This window comes from Mixia osmundae (genome assembly GCF_000708205.1).
Source record: "Mixia osmundae IAM 14324 unplaced genomic scaffold scaffold_1, whole genome shotgun sequence".
Classification (NCBI taxonomy): Eukaryota; Fungi; Basidiomycota; class Mixiomycetes; order Mixiales; family Mixiaceae; genus Mixia; species Mixia osmundae.
The window spans coordinates 589,375-607,964 of NW_014575563.1; the positions used below are offsets into that span (position 1 = coordinate 589,375).

Consider the following 18,590-nt stretch of genomic DNA (forward strand, 5'->3'; position numbering starts at 1 on the left):
CATCAATAACGCGATGACGCGCGGTTCTAGCGTTCTAAGTTTAGCATCTGCGTCTCTTGCCTTGCAACCGTGCTCGCCTACTTACTCTTTATCGATTCTGAACTCGCAGGACGTGCGTACATAAGAGATTACGCTGTACGCCACTCGAGCTGATCTCATCTGCTTGCAGCCAAGTTTAGCGAGCCTCATCAGCAGCGTCATTTCTACGCCGTCTTTATAGCATTTCTCCAAGATGTCTTTAGCTCGTCACGTTCATCCATCAGCCTTGCTAGCCGCACAGCAGGAGCACAAGCATCACAAGCTTCCCGGACATTCTCACGATGATGCCCCCCACGCTTATGCCGGTCGTTACAGCACCGAGCCAATTCCAAAGGCAAGCTCGTTGCCGAGTATGAGCACCTGACGCTGATCTGAACTGCTCTCTGCTTCCTCAATACAGTTCAAGCTGCCGTCCAAGGGTATCAACGACGAGAGCGCATACCGTTTGCTCCATGATGAGCTCAAGTAAGTCCGCTAATTGCTGCGGAGGAGCGGAGCTGAGCGCCTTACAGACTCGACGGCGAGCCTTTGCTCAATGGTACGTGACGGATGTGAATCTATCTTGCGGTACTGACGAGCAAATATCAGCTGCCTCTTTCGTGCACACATGGGTTCCAGAGCACGCCGAACGACTCGCTGCTGAGAATCTTACCAAGGTGAGCTCACTTGTGACCAGGCAGAACCTGCGCTGAAGGTTACTGCAATGACAGAACCTTATCGACGAGGACGAGTACCCTTCGACTGTTGCGATTCATCATCGCTGCATCTCTATGATTGGCCACCTCTGGAAAGCACCGCACGGGGAGAACCCAGTGGGGACTGCCACTACCGGCTCGTCAGAGGCTATCATGCTCGGTCAGTCGATCTCATCTTTCAAAGATAACCGCTGATTTTGGGCCACAGGTGGTCTGGCTGCTAAATTCAGATGGGAAGCCAAGCGCAAGGCTGAAGGCAAAGACTGGCACAATCCCAACGTCATCATGGGCAGCAACGCCCAGGTTTGTCTTGAGAAGTTTGCCCGTTACTTCTCGGTCGAAGCTCGTCTTGTACCAATTTCGAAAGAAAAGCCGTTCCTTGACCCGCAAAAAGTGCTCGAGTATGTCGACGAGAATACCATCCTGGTCTTCTGTATCCTTGGCAGTACCTACACCGGTCACTACGAGAATGTCGAAGAGCTATCGCACGTCCTCGACGAGCATCAGAAGAAGACGGGCATTGACGTGCCCATCCATGTTGACGGCGCATCTGGCGGCTTCGTTGCACCTTTCGCTACGCCAAAGCTGAAATGGTCCTTTGAAATTCCTCGCGTTGTCAGCATCAATAGCAGCGGTCACAAGTATGGCAGAGTGCGTTCATTTGGCTTCAGTGATACGCCACTGATGCATCACTCCACAGGCTCCCGTTGGTGTCGGCTGGATCCTCTTCAGAAACGAAAAGTTCTTGGCGAAAGAGCTCGTTTTCGAGGTCGCTTACTTGGGCAGCAAAGAGCCCACCTTCTCTCTCAATTTCTCACGACCAGCTGCGCCTATTATCATCCAGATGTTCCTCTTCCTCTCGCTCGGATTCGATGGGTATCGCACGTCTGCACTGAACGATCTCGCTAACGCTCGTCTGCTGTCTCGCGCTCTGGAGGCCTCGGGCTACTTCAAGCTCATCTCTGATATCCATCGGCCGGCGACTACTGTCAGCGGCGCTGTCGCCGAAGTCAGCAAGGCAGTTGGCGCAAGACCTACAGATGATGTCGAATACTACGTCCCGGGCCTGCCCGTCGTCGCCTTTGCGTTCTCCGACTCCTTCAGAAAGAACAACCCAGACGTTGACCAGGCCTGGGTACAGCACCTGATGAGACAGACTGTGCGTGGTGTGCGCTTTGTACGCCGCGTGTGCTTATCGACTGACAGGGCTGGGTCATTCCCAACTATAACATGTCGGAGGGTTGGGCGGAGCAGGAGGTGCTGCGCTTCGTCGTTCGCTCAGAAATCCCAGAAGACTACATCGACAATGTCCGTAAGTACTGCCAAGGATATCGGTTATGCAAAGCTGACACGGCAACAGTCACGAAATTGATCGAGGTGGTCGAATCTTTGCAAGATCCGAAGCATCCTAATCACGCGCTCGCTCAGCACGACGCGCACAAGCACCAAGCAGACAAGACCAAAGCTGATGCTAAAACGAAGCACACAGAAAAGTCAGCCACGAAGCCAGACATGGAGTCAACGCAGCCTCAAGGTTACGCTCGCCCTTGCTAAACGGCTAAGGTATCCGTACACGAAGAAGAACACAGAGACAAAAGCCATCAGGCACTGCACGCAACAGAGCGACATAAGACACGATTTGTCCGATGCAGAGGATTGCATTGTATTGCTCTACCGATCATATTCGAGCGTCGCATTGAGAGTCTAGCCAGCCTAGTAAACCCTCGTGGCTTTCGAATGGTTGGCCGTCGCTTGAATGACATCGCACACCTATAGCGAGGCTGTATGCGATGCGGAATGTTCTGCACACAACGTCAGCGCGATCGGTCCATGTACGTGCCATGTGTACCGTTGCCCGCCGCTCTCGGTAGCCGTACGAATTTCTCGACTGCTTGTCGATTTGAAAGGTATCCCCTTGGCTTTCAGATGGTTGCCGATCTCTTGGCAAACCAAGGCGGGGACCGCGGCTTGTAGAGCAAGCTCGAGCTGCGCTTTCGAATCTATTGCCATTGCTCGCGTCGGCTGCAATATTGACACAGTATCCAAGCCGACTGATATCGTAAGCCTGTACGATCTTCAATACAGCTGATCATGACAAGAAGATCGAACTGACACAGGGACGCCATCTCGCGTCAGGTCGAGTAAAGTCGTGAGATCGCCGTTCGGATGTGCCTGACTCAGAAGAGCCGATAGGTCTTCCTTGCCGGCCAAATGGTGCACGTCGATTGCGTATCGTGTAAATCGGCATGCGGTGAGATGGTCCAGAACAGTCTTACAAGTACTCGTTACTTGGTTGATACGCTCGAGCATGCCTAGAAGCTGCAAGACAGGCTTCACGACGACGACTTCCCTTGAAGATATTGAGCGGCGGTCTCGCAATCGGGTCAGATAGCGCATGAGAAGGAGTGAATAGACGAGCTTGGCCAGCTCTGGGTTATCTGGCGGATCATCTGTATCTGAGATCGTGAGAGATGCGCCCGTGGGGAGATGAGCCGACATCAGCTCTGGCTCGATGTCGGTGTCATAAGTCTGCGACAGTGACTGTAGCTCGGCTCGCAGACAGTCCCAAAGCTCGTCATCGAGAATATTGGCATGCTCATACTCTAGGGCCGCAGCTTGCGAGGCATCTTCGGCCAGAACCGGTCGACTGTAAGTGGACGTGGTCTGATCTGCTGATTTCACAGAGATGCGCAATCGAGCTGTCCGTCGCGGAATATCAAAGTCATGCTCCGCGGTTTCTTTGCTTCTCTTGAATACGCCATGTATTCTCCTGCGTTTTCGATCGCCTGCGCACTCATCAGAACCACAAGCGGCTGTCGCGGCAGGCTCACACTCTACGTAAGCGCAAGGCGCGAGCACATTACGCGAGACGCGATCGAGCTGTCGGTTCGTGGGCGGCTGACCAGAGCGAACGTCGTTCTGCACGGGAGCGGCCTCTATTCGATGGCCTCGGTCGCGCCACTCGAGCATTCGCTTGAAAGACGTCTCGCTGCTTCCTGCTAGCGTACCGAGTCTCTGCGCAGCTTCATGGAAGGAGCGCGATACATTTGTGCAGGTCTCTGAGATGGTGCCTAGGGCAATGGCTGTCTGAGCGGCTTGAGCAGACGGACGCGGCGGAGGCAAAATCGGTGTCATGACGGATACCGAAAGTGCGCCTGGTTGCAGGGGCAGGGCATCGAGTGGAGGATTCGGTCGAAGCGCATTGAGTGGGTAGAGAATGACATTGATGAGGTCCATAGCAGTCGACAGCTCGCCATAAGCTTGTCTGCATCTTGGTCAGCGCGTGTTTTAGCTCTGAAGAGGCAGACGTACCCCAGCGAAGCAAGCATGTCGTTACGCATCTCCCTCAAGGCTTCATCCGTGATTGAGCCCTTATCCTGTGCAGCGTTTGCCAGTCGTTGCGCTTGTCGCAGCACGAGCGGCTCTGCTCTGCCATCTTGTACAGCTTGGGCGGTCAGCTTGCCAAAGTCGCCCCTTTCACGTATGATCCGAGTAAGCATAGGCTCTCTGTAGATGATCTGCGCCTGCGCATGTGCCTCCAAGTCGAGCTCTGCATCCTCGAGAGCAACGCTGGTATCTGCCGCGACCTTGGGTACATCTTTGTCATTCGCTGCCGAGGTGACGCCCTTGGGCGAGCCATCGTCTGTGGCCGGCTTGCTTGGAGCTACTCTGGCTGGCACCGGCTCGACCAGGAGCCTCATCGACGACGCTGTGGAGTCTGTGACGTGTGTGTGGGAGCTGCATCGATGCCGACGCGACAAGCAAGGGGACGATAGCAGTTATCGAAGTGCAAGTGGTCCCCTTGCCGCTATGGGCTCGTATCCTCGTGCGTCGCCATCTCGCAGAGTCTCACAGGAGCCAACGCTGACCAGGACAGCAGACTTTGGTGGCATCTCGCCCTCCACGTTTGAGAGAGATACGTTTCTGGCCAGACGAGCACAGGGCGCATCAGATCTGCCACCCGGCGCAGCTACTGCCAAGTCATGGGAGCCCATATCCTTCCTGACAAGCCAGCCTCACAGACATCCTGCCCGGTCCAATCTATCTCGTCGGAAGGGCAAGGGGAGGGCGGCATCACACTCGGATGCAGATGGACACCGGCCGAGCCTGGACGAGTCCATCGAGTCTATAGACGAAGAGGACAGTGTCAATGAGCAAGCATCAGATAGCACGAGGGGCAGGCAGCGCGATAGGCGGAAGCGGCAGCCGACCGATAGGACCACAGAGGAAGAGAGCTGCCAGCCTTGGGACGAATCTACCCCGCCAAGGCTGCAAATCGCACAGACGGATTCCTCGCCCAACTTGCGCAGTATAGCAGCCTGGACAGGCTCGAATGGCTCTGCAGCCAGAGAAGTACCGAGTGAATCGACGCCGCTTCTTGTGTCAGACTCGACGCCACTACTCGCCGCAAAGAGTGAGGAGTATAGCCATATCAAAGGCCTCGCGCCTCTAGGTACACCGCTCGCGGAGATGCGCTGGCCCGAAGCGTACCTCGTCGCCCGAGCAGCGCGGTCCATCAGTATAACGCATCTGCTCGAGTACTCACTCGCCGCGTCAAGCTTGTTCATGATTGGCCACCTAGGCGTTACAGAGCTCGCAGCGGCTTCACTGGCTGCCATCACGTTCAACGTCGTCGCGCTATCGATCACACAAGGTATGGCAGGTTCGCTAGACACTCTCTGTCCCCAAGCATTTGCTGCGAGTCCTAAAGACACCAGCTTGCACGCGCTCAGGGCAAGCGTCCTGCTCTTGATCATCATGATTCCCCAAGTCCTGGTACTCTGCCTGGTCGCCGAACCGCTCTTCGTCGTGCTTCGACAAGATCCAGAAGTCGCTCGACTCGCTGCGGTCTACCTCAGGATTCAGTGCCTCGGCTTGCCGGGTCTAGCAGGCTTCGAAGTCGTACGTGTCTGTGGTGGCATCTCTTGCTGGGCTCTACTGATGCTCAAGGTAGATACGGCGGTATTTGCAAGCGCAGTCGCTCATGCTTGCTCCTGCGCTCTGCGTGGGCATCGTCGCACCTCTGAACGCTGTACTGTGCTACCTGCTCATTCTCGGCCCTCCTGGCGTCCAGATCGGCTTTGTTGGCGCCCCGGTCGCCTTTGCAATCATGACGACACTGCTCTTCGCCTCTTCGCTCGTCTATTGCGTCTTCTTCGTCTCGCGTGACGCTTGGGGCGGCCTTAGCTCTGAAGCGCTGCGAGATTTTGGCGAGGTGCTGTCGCTCGGCTCGGCGTCCGTGGCCATGACTGCATCAGAGACGTGGTGCTGGGAAGCGGTCAGTCTGCTGTCTAGCGTGCTCGGGAAGAAGTATCTCGCAGCACAAAGTATCGCCATTTTGACCGCATCGACGACGTACCAGATTCCACTCGCGCTGAACGTATCTGCAAGTGTGAGGATAGGCAACCTGTTGGGCGCAAATCGACCCGACCTAGCACGCATGAGCTCCCAAGTCTCGCTTCTACTGGCAACTGCCGTCGGACTGGTCACCTCCATCGTGCTCGTCGCTAATCGAGGCTGGTGGGGCCGTTTGTTCAATAACGACGAACAGGTCGTCAAGCTGGTCGCTGCCGTCCTGCCTCTCGTCAGTCTGTTCCAAGTAGCCGACTGCGTGACCGGCGTCTGCGGCGGCATACTCAAGGGAGGCGGTCGACCTGCCATTAGCGCCTACATCAATCTGCTCTGTTACGCGATGCTGGGCGTACCCTTTGGAGCGTTTCTCTGTTTCGGTCCTGCCCATCTCAAACTCGTCGGGCTCTGGTCGGGCTTGCTGACGGCTCTGATCTGTACGGCGTGCGTTTCGACTTACTTTGTGCTCCGCTTCGATTGGGAGCTTCAAGCGTCGCTACTGTTCGAGGAATCAGACGAGGAGGATGAAGGGAGTCAGACGAGCACTGGCACTGCGTGAATTCTGGCGCTTAAGACTGTTGTAGCATCTGTACGCGGTAGAGTGTGTGGCCGTGTGGCGTTGATAACGTTGTTATTGGCTTCTTGGCGTCTTGGCTTCGCGCTCACGCGCCTGTGCGAGATCAGCGGACGCTCAAATGTTCGTGTCAAGTCCCTTGGCTCGGGGCGAAGCGGGCGCGATACCGATGACTTCCTCAAGTGATGCTTCGATGGATCCAGTGTCGTCATCACCCAGTTCGCAGGGCGGCAGACGGCGGCACAGGAACGATCATTCGTCGAAATACGCCCGTGCAGCTTTGAGTGCAGATGCCGATCTACGCAAGACGAAGCTGCTCGAGCAAGTGGCCCAGCGCGCAAGACTACAACGGCAGACCGTCTTTGCTCGGAGCAGGGCAGGATTGCAAGGGTCAGATGCAATGAATGAGGACGAAGAGGATCCTTTTGTTGGCGATATAAGCAAAGAGGACGAAGCCGTAGTCAACAGGATGCTCAAGAGGGAGTGGCTGAGGTTTCAAGCGACTATGGAAGACGATTGGGATAGGCAAGCGGGCAGTGTTGACCCTGTCGAGAGCTTGGACGACGATGGCAAGCTCACAGATGAAGGTATGCCTATAGCGTCGAGTGGTCCTACTTGCTCACACGAAACCCAACAGCGCTGTCGTATGAGATACTCCAGGACGCAGACCTTGCTGACCGCTTCGAACTCTATCTAGCCGGCGTGGATGCAGCGAGCCAGGAAACGATCAAACCCTCGCAACAACTTGACATCTCGCAACTGATTGCCCGTCAGCCATGTCCCAATTGTCGGCATCATCAATTGGATCTGAGAGAAGGCTATGGGGGATGCGATTCCTGCTCTTGGTCAGTCAGTCTCGCAAGTGGACAGAGCGCTCTGGACGCGTTTGCCATGCATGCCAGCACAAGCGAGCATGAACCGCTGTTGACGTTCTCGCCTCATGTGGGGACTCTCGTTGTCTGCAGTCATTGCTCGGAAACGCTCGTCGCTTCCTAAGTCTGACGGATTGCTGCAAGGATCGACTTCTGCTTGTTGTTGTCGCGTGTATGCAGTGTACAACCTCCTTCCGAGCTTTCATTTGCGCTCGCGCATCGCTTTCACTTCTTGACGAAGCTCCTTGAGCTCGTACTGTATCTTTGAGATCGACGACGACTTGATGTCTGGCAACTTCGCTTTCAATTCAGCGTATGAGACTTTGCTAATCTTGAGCCCGGGATCGGTTGCCTCTCGGGCAGTATCTGCCGTGTAATTGTCAGACAGCTCTGGCAGGGAGCTATCCATCTCCGGATCCTCTTCATAGTCGTCATCCTGTTTGATGGTCAGCGCCAACTAATATTCACTGATCGAGAGACGCACGGGCTCATCGAGTGCTTCATGTTGCCTTGCAACGAGTGCGGCATCGTATCGACTCTCGTACCATGCTATCATACAGAGCGGAATGCAGAACAGTGTCGTCAATATCGCTCTATTGATCTTCGCGTACCGTTCCTTGCTGACGATGTAGCTCAGAGGAATGACGAAGATCTCGAGCAGATTGAAGGGGGCGACGTAGACAAATTCGTCCGGTGCGCGAACCTGCGTGACGACTTTGCGTGCAAAAAAGGCCATGTACTGCGGTATCGCTTCGTCTGTGACTTGCGAGTAGGCTGTACCGAAGAGAGCGATGAGGACGTTGAGCAGCAAGAGTGAGACGGCGATGTTGTACAGATAGTAAAGGCTCATGCCGAAATCGCCAGATGAATAGTGTTCGAAATCGGGAGATCCCAGTAGTGCTTGCAAGAGTGAATGGAGTACGTTTGCAGTCTCGTCGCGGGTATTGTCGGCCGCATCGAGACCGGTGAGTGCTTGGGCGAACCCGACAGCGATGACAGACAGCAGCGTGAAGAAGACGAGCGACTCCTTGAGCACTGAGATTTGAGCTCAGTACGATGCACGGGCATAGCAAAGCGTATCACGTACTTCGCCATACCACGACTTGTAGGATACCAAAGTAGGTAAAGACGTCAAAAACCGCCAGCAGTTTCTAGCAATCGGGTCAAATTTAGCGTCGTGAAGCTCAACAAGATTGGGACCGACCATCCAGATGAATGGCGCGGCGCAGGACAGGAACGAGAAGCTCAGTGTGCGTAGTTGGGTTGTCTTGTCCGGATCAGAGGTCGACTGGTCGGCGATACGGTACAGGAATGCAGTTGTCAGGAGGCCATAGTTGACGATATTGATCGTCATCCAAAAGTCGATCGCGGCAGCACTGCGTACTTTGGCCACCCGGACGATGTCTTCGACAGCGTATCCTAGTAATTGGACGTAGAGGATAACATCCTCGATGCCGAACTCGCGTTGCGGCGTCCGAATGGCGATGGTGTAGCAGATGAGGAAGACGAGCCAGAGAAATTGCTTTGCCCATGACTGATACTTTGGCACGCCTAACCTCGTCGAGTCGAGGTGATCGAGAAAGGCAGGCTTCATGGCGTTGTGATAGATCTTGTAGACCACATGGCCTCGCGTGTCGACGGCTTGGATGAGATGGCCCTTCCACAAGGCAAAGATGGTTCGCTGAGATTCGGCGGACGAGAGGAAGAAGACACACTTTGTATCGACTGCCACTTCAATGGCGCTACTGTGCAAGCTCTGATCGCCATCGCGTTCGATGTGACTGTACCGTGTCGAAAGCACGATGTGCTGCCGAGATCGAGGGAGGCTCGTGACGAGTCTCCTTGCAATGACCTCGCAGGCCAGTCGTCTGCCCCAGTTCTCATCATAATCCGCAGGCTGGATGAACGCATCCCTCGTGAAACTCGCCCTTGCAGTGAGCAGGCAGTAAGGCACGCAGTCTGCAAAGTCACCGCCAATCAGGGCATAGGCTTTGACGACGTCGGACGTGATGATGCTCGACGTGGGATCAGTCAAGTCGTCCAGGCTGACTTCGATGGGTAACAGCTCGAGCGTGAGGGCTTTGATGCGTCGGACGATGAGCGAGCATATCTTGGGGTGCACTTCCATGCATGGCTCCCCTTTGTCCAGCAGAGGCACTTCGTCTGCCGGCGGTGCCAGCGACATCTTGCTGTGAGCGTGGGCCAAAGAAGAGCCAAGACTCGCGCTTCTGCGTCAATCTTGTATTGCATAAACTAAAAGTGCCCCTGGCAATATTGCAAAGTGATACAACAAGCATGTCTGGCTGCTTCACACAAGCCGGGTCTCTCTTGCGATACGTATGAAATCTTCAAGCGTGACCTCGTCGTTCTTTGCACTCGAAGCGTACTCGATCATCTCGTTGATCTGTCCACAATCCGGTAAGCTCAGCCGACTTGCTTCTTCGGTCATCGACGTACATCCTCATCTTTGAGCTCCACATTGACCGAGTCTGCGGCTGCCCGGATATTGCCAAAGGTGACGGCTTGCTCGTCTTTGTGAGTTCGATAAGGCTTGAACAAATCAAAGAGACTCGCAACCTGTGCTTGTCTTTCTGCAGAGACCGGCCGACCTTTCCCATTCGCGCTGACACGTTTGAGCTCGTTCGGCTTGGTGTGGGCATCAGGATCGAAGGCATCGTCATCTTGCACATCATCCGAGTCGGGTGCAACAAAGGCTTCATCGCCATCATCATCACCACTCGAGTCTGTCTCTACAATGGCAGGACGTCGCCGTCGCCGCAATGCACTAGGCGGGGAGACATCTTGAGCATCGCCTCTTTCAGATCGTCCGCCATCCTCTGAGGGAGCTCTATTGAAGAGCAAGATACTCGCGGCGCGCATAAAGTCGAGCCGAGAGACTAGCTGGCGATCCGGTTCGATGTCTTCCTCTGCCACACTGAGAAACATGTCCATGATGTCGTCATCATCTACGAGGTGGAGCCATCTGAGTGCTCGCGGGATGTCCTTGACGTCGATCCAATCGTCAAGCTCGTCCCGTGACATTGTCGCGAGATTCGGGGATTCGTCCTCTTCTTGGATGAAGCCGCCCGCAGATGGCTCATCGTCTTCGAGTATGAAGCCTCCTGCTCCCATCTGAGCAGTCTCGTGAGGCGTCTCTCCGTTCAGCCGAGCACGCTTGGAGGGTCGCGCGTCATCTTGAGTCGTCGTGGCTCGTCGATAGGCATCGAAAAGAGCTTCGACTTGCTTGCTGCTCAGCTCAGCCAGGGCTTCCTCCTCATCTCGAGCGACTGCGACCTTTCCCTTGCGCCTGCTCATCGGTTGTCAGCTGATCTCTCCGCTCGTGCTGGACGTCGTCAAAGGCACGTCGCGAAATTTCCAAGGGGCAACCAAACTTTCTCTGGACAGCAAGATGGCCTCGGTGACCAACACGAGCCTGCCTGCGATCCTCTGTACGACGTGAGTCTATCCTGTGAAGCTTCAGCCATGCTATGCTGACGAGCGAGAGCAGGCTGAGGAACGCATCACGAGCAAGACTACGATGTGTCCAGCTGATGAAGAGCAAGCAAAACCTCAAGATTGCTCAGATCTTGCTCAAGCACGGCTTCGTCTCCAACGTTCACTACGGTACAGCTACCTCTCCCGTACCTGCCGATGCCAACGGGGCGCCCATTGCTGCTCAGAGGATATGGGTCCATCTCAAATATCGCAATGACCGTCCCGTGTTAGGCGACTTGCAACTCATCTCGAAACCCTCCAGGCGGATCACCGTATCCACTCAGGAGCTACATCGATTGCTCACGGGAAGACGAGCGCAGTATGTTCCTCCGATAGGCATGGGCGAGATCGCGATAGTACGAACGGGTGACGGCCAACTATTGGAAGCCAGAGAGGCTTTGACGGCCAACGCGGCCGGCGAACTCGTCGCCCGCATAGGACCCGACATCTAGTCTCGCTCGGGCTTGTGTGTGTGTGTGCATTTTCGAAGCCCTTCACAGGAAGGAAAGCCCCAAACCGAATTGGAGACCTTTCCTCAGGCCATCACTCCTCGAGGCAGCCAGTGGCACGCCCAGGTTGAGCTCGAGTCTGACGATCTGGTGTCGGTAGAGCAGACCCAAGCCGGTAGAGACTGCCGGCGTAGCGACTGCTCGCCAGACATTTTGTTGTAGTGTTGCATCTGTCGGGCCTATCAGCTCTTGTTGACCGCGTTGGTGAGACGACCAGGACTGACTGTGATCCATTGCGATCAATTGACCTGCATTGACGAATGCGTGCAACTTGAGAGGCCAGTGCTCTTTGCCCGGTATGGGCGTCATGAGACTGTAGCCTGCAGACCAATGCAGATCGCCCCCGATGTAATCACCGTTGTCCTTGGGGCCCATCGAGTTCATCTTGAACATTCGCACACTCGTTGGTCCGCCCATCTGGAAGCGATCACTGAAGAGTGACGGTCGACCTTGTAGTGGGAACATCGCGCCCAATCTCAGAGCAGCAGACATGCCCTGTGACTTCCTTCAGACGGGTCAGTACTCGAGCCCGAATGACGTACCAGGCGAGGATGAACGAGACGAGAGGCTTGCGTTTCCCCTTCTGCCCTGAAATGCGCTGCATCACCGCCTAGGCCAGCATACTCTTGACTGAGTCGGAGCAGATACCCACGCGAGGCGACGAAAGGATCGTCCCTCGTATCGCGCGAGAGGACATGTGTGAGCGCAGACTTGGTCGAGTGACCTGCTGCATTGCGCATCCTGTCCGGGAGCGACTGGCTTCAGCACGCGTGCGCTTGAGCATGACCGTCACGGACGAGATGGACGCATTCGAGTCGAGACTGTGCAGGTGTCGCGCTACTGCCTCGTAGCCAAATTCGTGCAGACCCAATCTCGACACAGTCTGAACATCGATCAGCGCTGGTCACGAGAGAGCAGCTGCGACTCACCCGCAGCTTTAGTTGGGCGCCTCGTGAATGCTCTTGCGATGAGGCGTAGTAACCCAGATTGCGTTCGGCACCATAGATGACGGCTTCTAAGCGTGTATCGGGAGATGCAGCGATAGGCGTCTCGAAGCGGACCTGAAAGGACGAACGCGTCTTCGTTCCCAGCGTTGCGTTGGCCTCCAAGGTTTCTGCGCCGCCGAGTGCATTTCGTATGCGCCCGGTCACGGACTGACGCTCACATCAGCACACCGAGCGTCCGAAAATACTGGTTCAGACGCACGGCATTGCCTTCGCCGTCTCCAATGTCGGTGGCAGTCTGGGCAAAGAAACGTCCAGCTTCTTTGACGCGGACGACGATATCCACATCGCCCGGTTGGGCAAGCACGCTTGGCGAGTCCTCGAGCGAGAGAGCGACGTCTTTGAAGATACCGAAGCGTTGCAGATTGGCCGAGAGCTCTTTGGAGGCTTTCAAGAGATCTTCTAGCGTTGTCTGCTGAGCAACGCGCTCTGGCTGTTTGCCCTTTTGCGCAGAAAGCCCTAGTGATTGCAGAAAAGTCTTGCCCTGCCCTGCTGCCGGCAGGAGTGGAGACGGCGACAGACGTTCTATAAAGGGAGTAAGGATCGTTGAGAGGAAGCCCGAGCGAGTTGTGTCTGCGCCGAGCACCCGAATAGCGTGAAGTCTCAGTGGCTTGTCGAGTGATTCATCAACCTATGCAAACCCATACTAAGCCGAGCAATTCGGGTAGAGTCAAGTGGCTCACTAGTGATGCCAAGCGACGAGATGATCGCTCATAGTCGCCTTGCAGCCGCCGCTGAATCCGTGCCTCATTCCAAACTCGCTCCCGTTCTAGATCATCCAGTCCGAGCACGATTTTCACCTCTGCCTGCTGTGGACTGCTCTCAAGGGAAGCCGATGCTGTCTGACGCTGAGCAGCATGATCGGCAGGCATGCGATCCTCGCTGGTGGAAGTGTCGGCTAGCAGCGTGTCGAACAGTCTGGGTGCTTCGTACTTGTCCTTGCGGAATCCCTCGGCGGCTTGCTCGCGCAACTTGGCTTGTGCAGACTTGGGCGATACCGACTGTGCTCGCTCTTGAGCAGCAGTAGCGTCGCTCGCTTGCATGCACTAGCTCGAGGTTGATGTCGCTGCTCGACAAATTTTGGCTCGGACGCGACGCCGACGGCATGCCACATGCGCAGAATCGATTGCTAATTGCATAGGCAAGATGACAACAATAAGGGTCAGGAAAACGTAAGATGAGATGCGTGTATCTGCGTCGTAAGAGTGTTCTGTTCAGACAAGTGCGATCAAGGAGATCAACGCCAGTGCAAGCGGCGCGTAGAATGTCTTGGTTGCAGCAGAAGCAAGAGGTGATACTGTCGTCGTGTTGCTGACCATTGCGACTGCTTCCCAATCTTGCCAGGCGACATTCATCAAGAGTACAAACGCTTGCGCTTCCGGCGAGTGCTGATCCGACGGCAGGATCTGTCCCCAATTGAGAGGATTGACGACATTTTGCAAGTAGCCAGAGCTATCGATATTGTTCTGCACGATCACGCGTGCCCGTTCGGCAGCGGGCACGAGCGAGTCTTGTGTATCATAGCCAAGTGTAGCAAGTCGATAAGTTGCATGCTGCAGCTCAGATCAGTCTGATCGGTAGACAACGCAGAGAACGACATACTGCAAAGAGAGCTGAGGAAGCCATGTCTGGGAATCTAGCCGAGGCGCTTGCGTTTGTATCCGGATAATTGAGCGTTGCGTTCTCGGACGTCGTCTGCCAGGCCGCAGTCAGGATAGTCTGTGCCATCGTCACGAGCGAAGTGCGCTCGGCTTGCAGATCGTCTGAGAACTGCGTTTTCTCTATCGTTGCAAGGACTCTAAGCATTCCGGCTGCTGCCCAGGCATTCCCAGTGGCTGTGCAGACACATCAACACGGCTCATCGCGGTGGCAAGAAGAGGGCAAACCCCAATGGCCAGGATCTTGCGTGGTGACATCGCCGTCGACGACATGTCTAAAGAGATTGGTCTCGTCGACCATGGCAGTGTAGTAGAGCTGACACTGTTGTGCAGCTTGCTGCAGGAGACTGACGTTGCTCGTCATACCGCCATAGTAGGCAATGAAGGGCGGTGACATGTACACGCTATCTGACCAAAGCTGAACTTGCTCTACTCTATGCGATATTGCCCCACTTGGCGCTCGAGGAGCGACAGTAAGCAAGTAGTTGAGCTGGCCCGTCGCCGCATCTGCATAGCCAACGTTCGGCGTCGAGCTCGTCTTGTTAGCGAGCAAGACAGCTACACCGATGCTCGCAGGATCTGCTGTAGATCCTTCGCCCGGGATAAGCGATTCTGCATTCGTCCCGTTTGCCGGTCGGGTGGCTAGCAACGTGTTAGCGATATCTATGACGAGATCAGGCGATGCGGCAGGTGTGCCATTGACGAAAGGGTTAGATCCGTAGACTGAAAAGCTAGGATAGAGCCACTCTGTGAGCGCTTCTGCTCGGACGCCGATCTCCCAGGATGCGTTGGCGATGAGGGCCAGATTGGCTGCAACGGACACGAGGACGTCGTTGCTCAGGCCGGCGGGCGTCGTGCTGGGTGTATAGGTCAGATCGACAGCCAAGGCAGGCTGACACAGGCACGCCGCAGCCGCGATACCGCACAATCGCCGCCGTCTCTTGCAAGTCTGCCTTGTACTGCCCATCTTCGCTCTATTGTCTCTACTTCTCCAAATGCGTACAGTCAGCTACCGACGGCTCGACATTCTGACTTCTGCACAGCAAGTCGGGTCACACAAGGCGCCTGTCTATCTTGGCGAAGACGGTTTTAAGCCAGGCCAGCCAGCCAGCCGCAGTTTCTCCTCAATTAAATTTGGGCTCGCGCGATCGATAATGATCGTCTTCGTCACGTTGCACCTTCCGTACAACAATGATGTATGCTTTCCTCGAGCGGTCCAGCAAGAGACGCTTGGAACCTCAATCGTGCGTTCATGTCCGCTCTCGCAGCCCGACCCGTCCTCGGTCCGACTCGAACGATCTGAGCGCCAAGTGGCAGTCTGTCCGGCAATGATCCTTCGACGAGACATCCGAGATGATAAACGTGCCGACAGAACAGAAGTACGGCCACAGTCTTGTCTGCTGGTTCGTCTATCGTACTAGCAGAGAGACTGGCCGGAATGAGCGTCAGTCCGCATTTGTGGCACAGACTGGGCTCGAGCGAGCCGGCCGGCTCGATAGAAAAGGCGCGCGTCTGTGCGCGACCAAGCTCGAGTGCCAAGGTCCGCGCGTCGCTGAAGATAATATCTTTGCAGCTATGACGTAGCGAGATCTGCAGGCAGTGATGAGCAATGAGCAGAAGCCGAGACCGCGCAACGAACCTGCAAATTGTAGTCTTGCATCACTTTGATGATCGATGGCTTCAGTCCGGGCACTTCGAGGCCCTTATTGATCCGCTTGATCAAGCGTAGCGGGTCAATTTCGCCGCCTACATTTTCAAGCAGAGCTCGAATAAACACTGCGCAGTCTCTTAGCTTTGTAGAAGATGAGATCAGAGCAGCGTACTAGGTCGAGACTCGGCATAGTGCAAAAGGTCTTCCCACAGATCGTGATCATTTTGGTCCTTTGCGAATTGTATAGCCTGTCGCCTGAACATGTCAGCTGCGCGCTTCTACTATGCTGCTGCAGGACGCACGCGATTGACGTCGCCCAATCGCTGAATGATCACATTGAGTGCTTGCTTGTTGTTGCCCATCCGGCCGAGCAAGAAGACCATCTCAGACACGAGATCTTTGTCCGAACAGATCTGATATGCTTTTTCGAGACTGTAGTCATTGCTCGCACGTAAGAAGTCGAGCAGTTTGGGCACGTCATGTTCCGAGTAAAGCTCGACTTGCAGATCGCTGTAGGCGAATGTCTGCTGGGAATCCCTGTCGAACAGTGCGTCGAGATACATGTACAGAAAGTCACGTCGAGGCATGAGTTGTGTGACGACGCGGTTGATCTGGGCGCAGAATCAGCTAAAGTCCAACTTACACAACACAGCGAGACACGCACAGGTATCGAGTGAGTATGATCGACCAGAAGCTCGATCGCTGCACCGTGTCGAGATTGCGCAAGAGGAGAGCCTGCTACATCTTGACGGACTGTCGATTGCTCGTCGATGTTCTTACGTTTGATTGTGTCCTTGTCGAATTCTACCAAGTGCATGGCTTGATCTTGTACTGCAGCGAACAGATTGTGGTCCTTGATGAGATCAAAGACGCCCGGCCGCCTTAACCTCAAGAAGAGCGGTACTGCTTTAGCGAATTGGCGGTTCATCAAATAAAGTTCTACCAGGCATTCCATCAGAATGGGCGCCGAGGGAGCTTTGTCGATGCGACTTTGGACTGCTAGACTAACAGTCTCGACATTGTAGATATCATGCGGCCATTTTTTGAGCAGTTTAAGCAGTGTCGCTGGATTTTTGCGCATGTACTGGCCTAAGATGAGCTCGTAGACAGTCCGACTAAGCCGAGGATCGTGTGTGGGTACAAATGGCAAGATCGTCTCAAGATGACCGCGATCGACAAAGAGGAAGATCCAGTCTTCCCAAGCTTTCGCATTGACGCCAAGCACTGCTGGACACGCTTCTGCCGCTTTGGCGTAATCTTGCTCTGCGATGAGATGATCGAGGTACTTTTTGCCGATTTCTGTGGCATCAAAGGCCTCGAGCTCGACGCCTGATTGTTCGAGCGCTCGAAGAGCTTCTTCGTAGCGTGAATGATCGAGCAGCCAGACAATGTGATCTGAAGCGTCCCTTGGCTCGGCAACGATGAGATCTTGCGGCGAGACCGTGTAGAAGCGGTTCTGCGAGGGATGGACAACCAAGCTGTAATCGTTACATGAGTAGCGCTGAAAAGTCGTCAGGCTGAGCGCATCTGCGGAAAGCTCCTCGCCAGCTGCGTTGATGATGCGTAATTCTGGCCTTTGCGCGGCGACGCGGCGTTGCAGATCTCGGTCTTCGACGGCCTCGTCAGAGTATGCATTGTCTGGGGTAAGATAGGCCAGAATGATATAGTCCTGCAGGTATGGCACGATACCAGAGATCATGCAGTCGACTTGAAAAACTTGCTCTGTCTTGACTTGTAGATGAGCATGCTCATGCTGGCCAGACTGTCGCTTCGAAATCGGTCTTGCGCGTTCTCTGACGGAGACGACTTTGATGAGATCAGCCCACGCTATCAGCAGCGTATCATCGCCGACAAATTGCAGCGTGCACTTGAAGAGGTCTGGTCGGGGTGCACCAGCAGACCGAGGCAGCAAGGTGACCATCTCTTGCGAGTGCGTGTCCCATATTCGGACACCTTGCTCATTTGCCCAAGCTATCAACGTGCCTCGCCATTGTATCGCAAGGATCGCGCCTTCGCCAGAGTGGATGACGACCTCTTTGCTTCCTAGCCAGCCTTTCTCGTGCATTGTGAGCAAACCCGCCATGCCACCCGAGACGAATTGACGCGTCTTTCGCTGCGAGTAGTTGGGCTCGAGCGCCACGGCTCTCACAGGCCGCTTGAGATCAAACTGACTGACATCATTTGACTGCGCCAATGACAAGATTGACACTTTGCCGTCAACGCTCGAGGTGGCTATATACTCATGCTTGGGGTAATCGATCGAGATCGAATATATCGTTGCCGTGTGTGGTCTGAGCCTTTTGATGGTTTTTGAGGAGACAGGATCGAGCAAGAGGAGCAGTCCGGCATGCGTGCCCACAGCGACAAAGGCCTCACATACTGCCAAAGCAGATGCGCTGTCCTTGTTCGGGATCTCCAAGGGCCATTTCGCATATTTGAGCGTCGGCTCCTCATCCTCTTCTTCCTCGTGCGAGTCATCAGGCTCGGATGAGCCTTGAACTTTGTCCTCAGCTCCATTGGGAGTGCCATTGGGCGTCGCTTGGGCTGATTGTTCGGTGCCATTGCTCACAACATCTGGCTCGGCAATCGAGCTGATAGACGGCGCAGGCGATGTCATAGTGACGCTAGCTGTAGAGAGGCTCGTGGGCAGAGCGCAGACTGTGCAGCTCCGGTCCGCATGCTCGCCACGACATCCGCTGGCTGAGCTCGGTGCGGCTCTCGAGGCTCGACGCGATCTGTCTTGT

At 55.1% G+C, this 18,590-nt stretch overlaps 8 protein-coding genes across 8 annotated transcripts; 3 read left to right on the top strand and 5 right to left on the bottom strand.

Annotated features, from left to right (window-relative positions):
• Window positions 1-13: 13 nt before the first annotated feature.
• L969DRAFT_100608 (uncharacterized protein) lies at window positions 14-2,660 on the top strand (the record flags this gene model as incomplete). Its single annotated transcript, XM_014715231.1, has 10 exons — window positions 14-116; window positions 264-373; window positions 440-504; window positions 552-577; window positions 628-695; window positions 750-894; window positions 943-1,385; window positions 1,435-1,893; window positions 1,941-2,046; window positions 2,095-2,660. 10 exons carry the CDS (start codon window positions 14-16, stop codon window positions 2,286-2,288), a joined length of 1,719 nt encoding a protein of 572 aa, XP_014570717.1. The 3' UTR covers window positions 2,289-2,660.
• L969DRAFT_68822 (uncharacterized protein) lies at window positions 2,293-4,483 on the bottom strand (the record flags this gene model as incomplete). Its single annotated transcript, XM_014715232.1, has 6 exons — window positions 4,047-4,483; window positions 3,566-3,999; window positions 2,848-3,520; window positions 2,584-2,799; window positions 2,505-2,536; window positions 2,293-2,405 (listed from the first exon to the last, which is right to left on the bottom strand). Exons 1-6 carry the CDS (start codon window positions 4,433-4,435, stop codon window positions 2,293-2,295), a joined length of 1,857 nt encoding a protein of 618 aa, XP_014570718.1. The 5' UTR covers window positions 4,436-4,483.
• A 61-nt stretch (window positions 4,484-4,544) lies between these two features.
• Window positions 4,545-7,653, top strand: L969DRAFT_91547 (uncharacterized protein; the record flags this gene model as incomplete). The annotated part of the gene is made up of 5 exons (XM_014715233.1): window positions 4,545-4,560; window positions 4,615-5,636; window positions 5,689-6,638; window positions 6,793-7,244; window positions 7,295-7,653. The coding sequence occupies 5 exons, from the start codon at window positions 4,545-4,547 to the stop codon at window positions 7,651-7,653; spliced, it is 2,799 nt and encodes a 932-aa protein (XP_014570719.1).
• Window positions 7,654-7,731: 78 nt separating this feature from the next.
• L969DRAFT_91548 (uncharacterized protein) lies at window positions 7,732-10,844 on the bottom strand (the record flags this gene model as incomplete). The annotated part of the gene is made up of 6 exons (XM_014715234.1): window positions 7,732-7,965; window positions 8,014-8,564; window positions 8,617-8,680; window positions 8,734-9,718; window positions 9,842-9,933; window positions 9,987-10,844. The coding sequence occupies 6 exons, from the start codon at window positions 10,842-10,844 to the stop codon at window positions 7,732-7,734; spliced, it is 2,784 nt and encodes a 927-aa protein (XP_014570720.1).
• A 94-nt stretch (window positions 10,845-10,938) lies between these two features.
• On the top strand, window positions 10,939-11,821 carry L969DRAFT_100612 (uncharacterized protein; the record flags this gene model as incomplete). The annotated part of the gene is made up of 2 exons (XM_014715235.1): window positions 10,939-10,985; window positions 11,038-11,821. The coding sequence occupies 2 exons, from the start codon at window positions 10,939-10,941 to the stop codon at window positions 11,474-11,476; spliced, it is 486 nt and encodes a 161-aa protein (XP_014570721.1). The 3' UTR covers window positions 11,477-11,821.
• Window positions 11,212-13,607, bottom strand: L969DRAFT_68833 (uncharacterized protein). Its single transcript, XM_014715236.1, has 7 exons — window positions 13,221-13,607; window positions 12,740-13,168; window positions 12,463-12,687; window positions 12,331-12,416; window positions 12,076-12,274; window positions 11,758-12,028; window positions 11,212-11,703 (listed from the first exon to the last, which is right to left on the bottom strand). Exons 1-7 carry the CDS (start codon window positions 13,578-13,580, stop codon window positions 11,519-11,521), a joined length of 1,755 nt encoding a protein of 584 aa, XP_014570722.1. The 5' UTR covers window positions 13,581-13,607; the 3' UTR covers window positions 11,212-11,518.
• Window positions 13,608-13,651: 44 nt separating this feature from the next.
• Window positions 13,652-15,310, bottom strand: L969DRAFT_83951 (uncharacterized protein). Its single transcript, XM_014715237.1, has 3 exons — window positions 14,424-15,310; window positions 14,140-14,372; window positions 13,652-14,090 (listed from the first exon to the last, which is right to left on the bottom strand). Exons 1-3 carry the CDS (start codon window positions 15,160-15,162, stop codon window positions 13,752-13,754), a joined length of 1,311 nt encoding a protein of 436 aa, XP_014570723.1. The 5' UTR covers window positions 15,163-15,310; the 3' UTR covers window positions 13,652-13,751.
• A 43-nt stretch (window positions 15,311-15,353) lies between these two features.
• Window positions 15,354-18,569, bottom strand: L969DRAFT_83952 (uncharacterized protein). The gene is made up of 5 exons (XM_014715238.1): window positions 16,511-18,569; window positions 16,149-16,457; window positions 16,019-16,094; window positions 15,835-15,971; window positions 15,354-15,785 (listed from the first exon to the last, which is right to left on the bottom strand). Exons 1-5 carry the CDS (start codon window positions 18,461-18,463, stop codon window positions 15,363-15,365), a joined length of 2,898 nt encoding a protein of 965 aa, XP_014570724.1. The 5' UTR covers window positions 18,464-18,569; the 3' UTR covers window positions 15,354-15,362.
• Window positions 18,570-18,590: the final 21 nt, after the last annotated feature.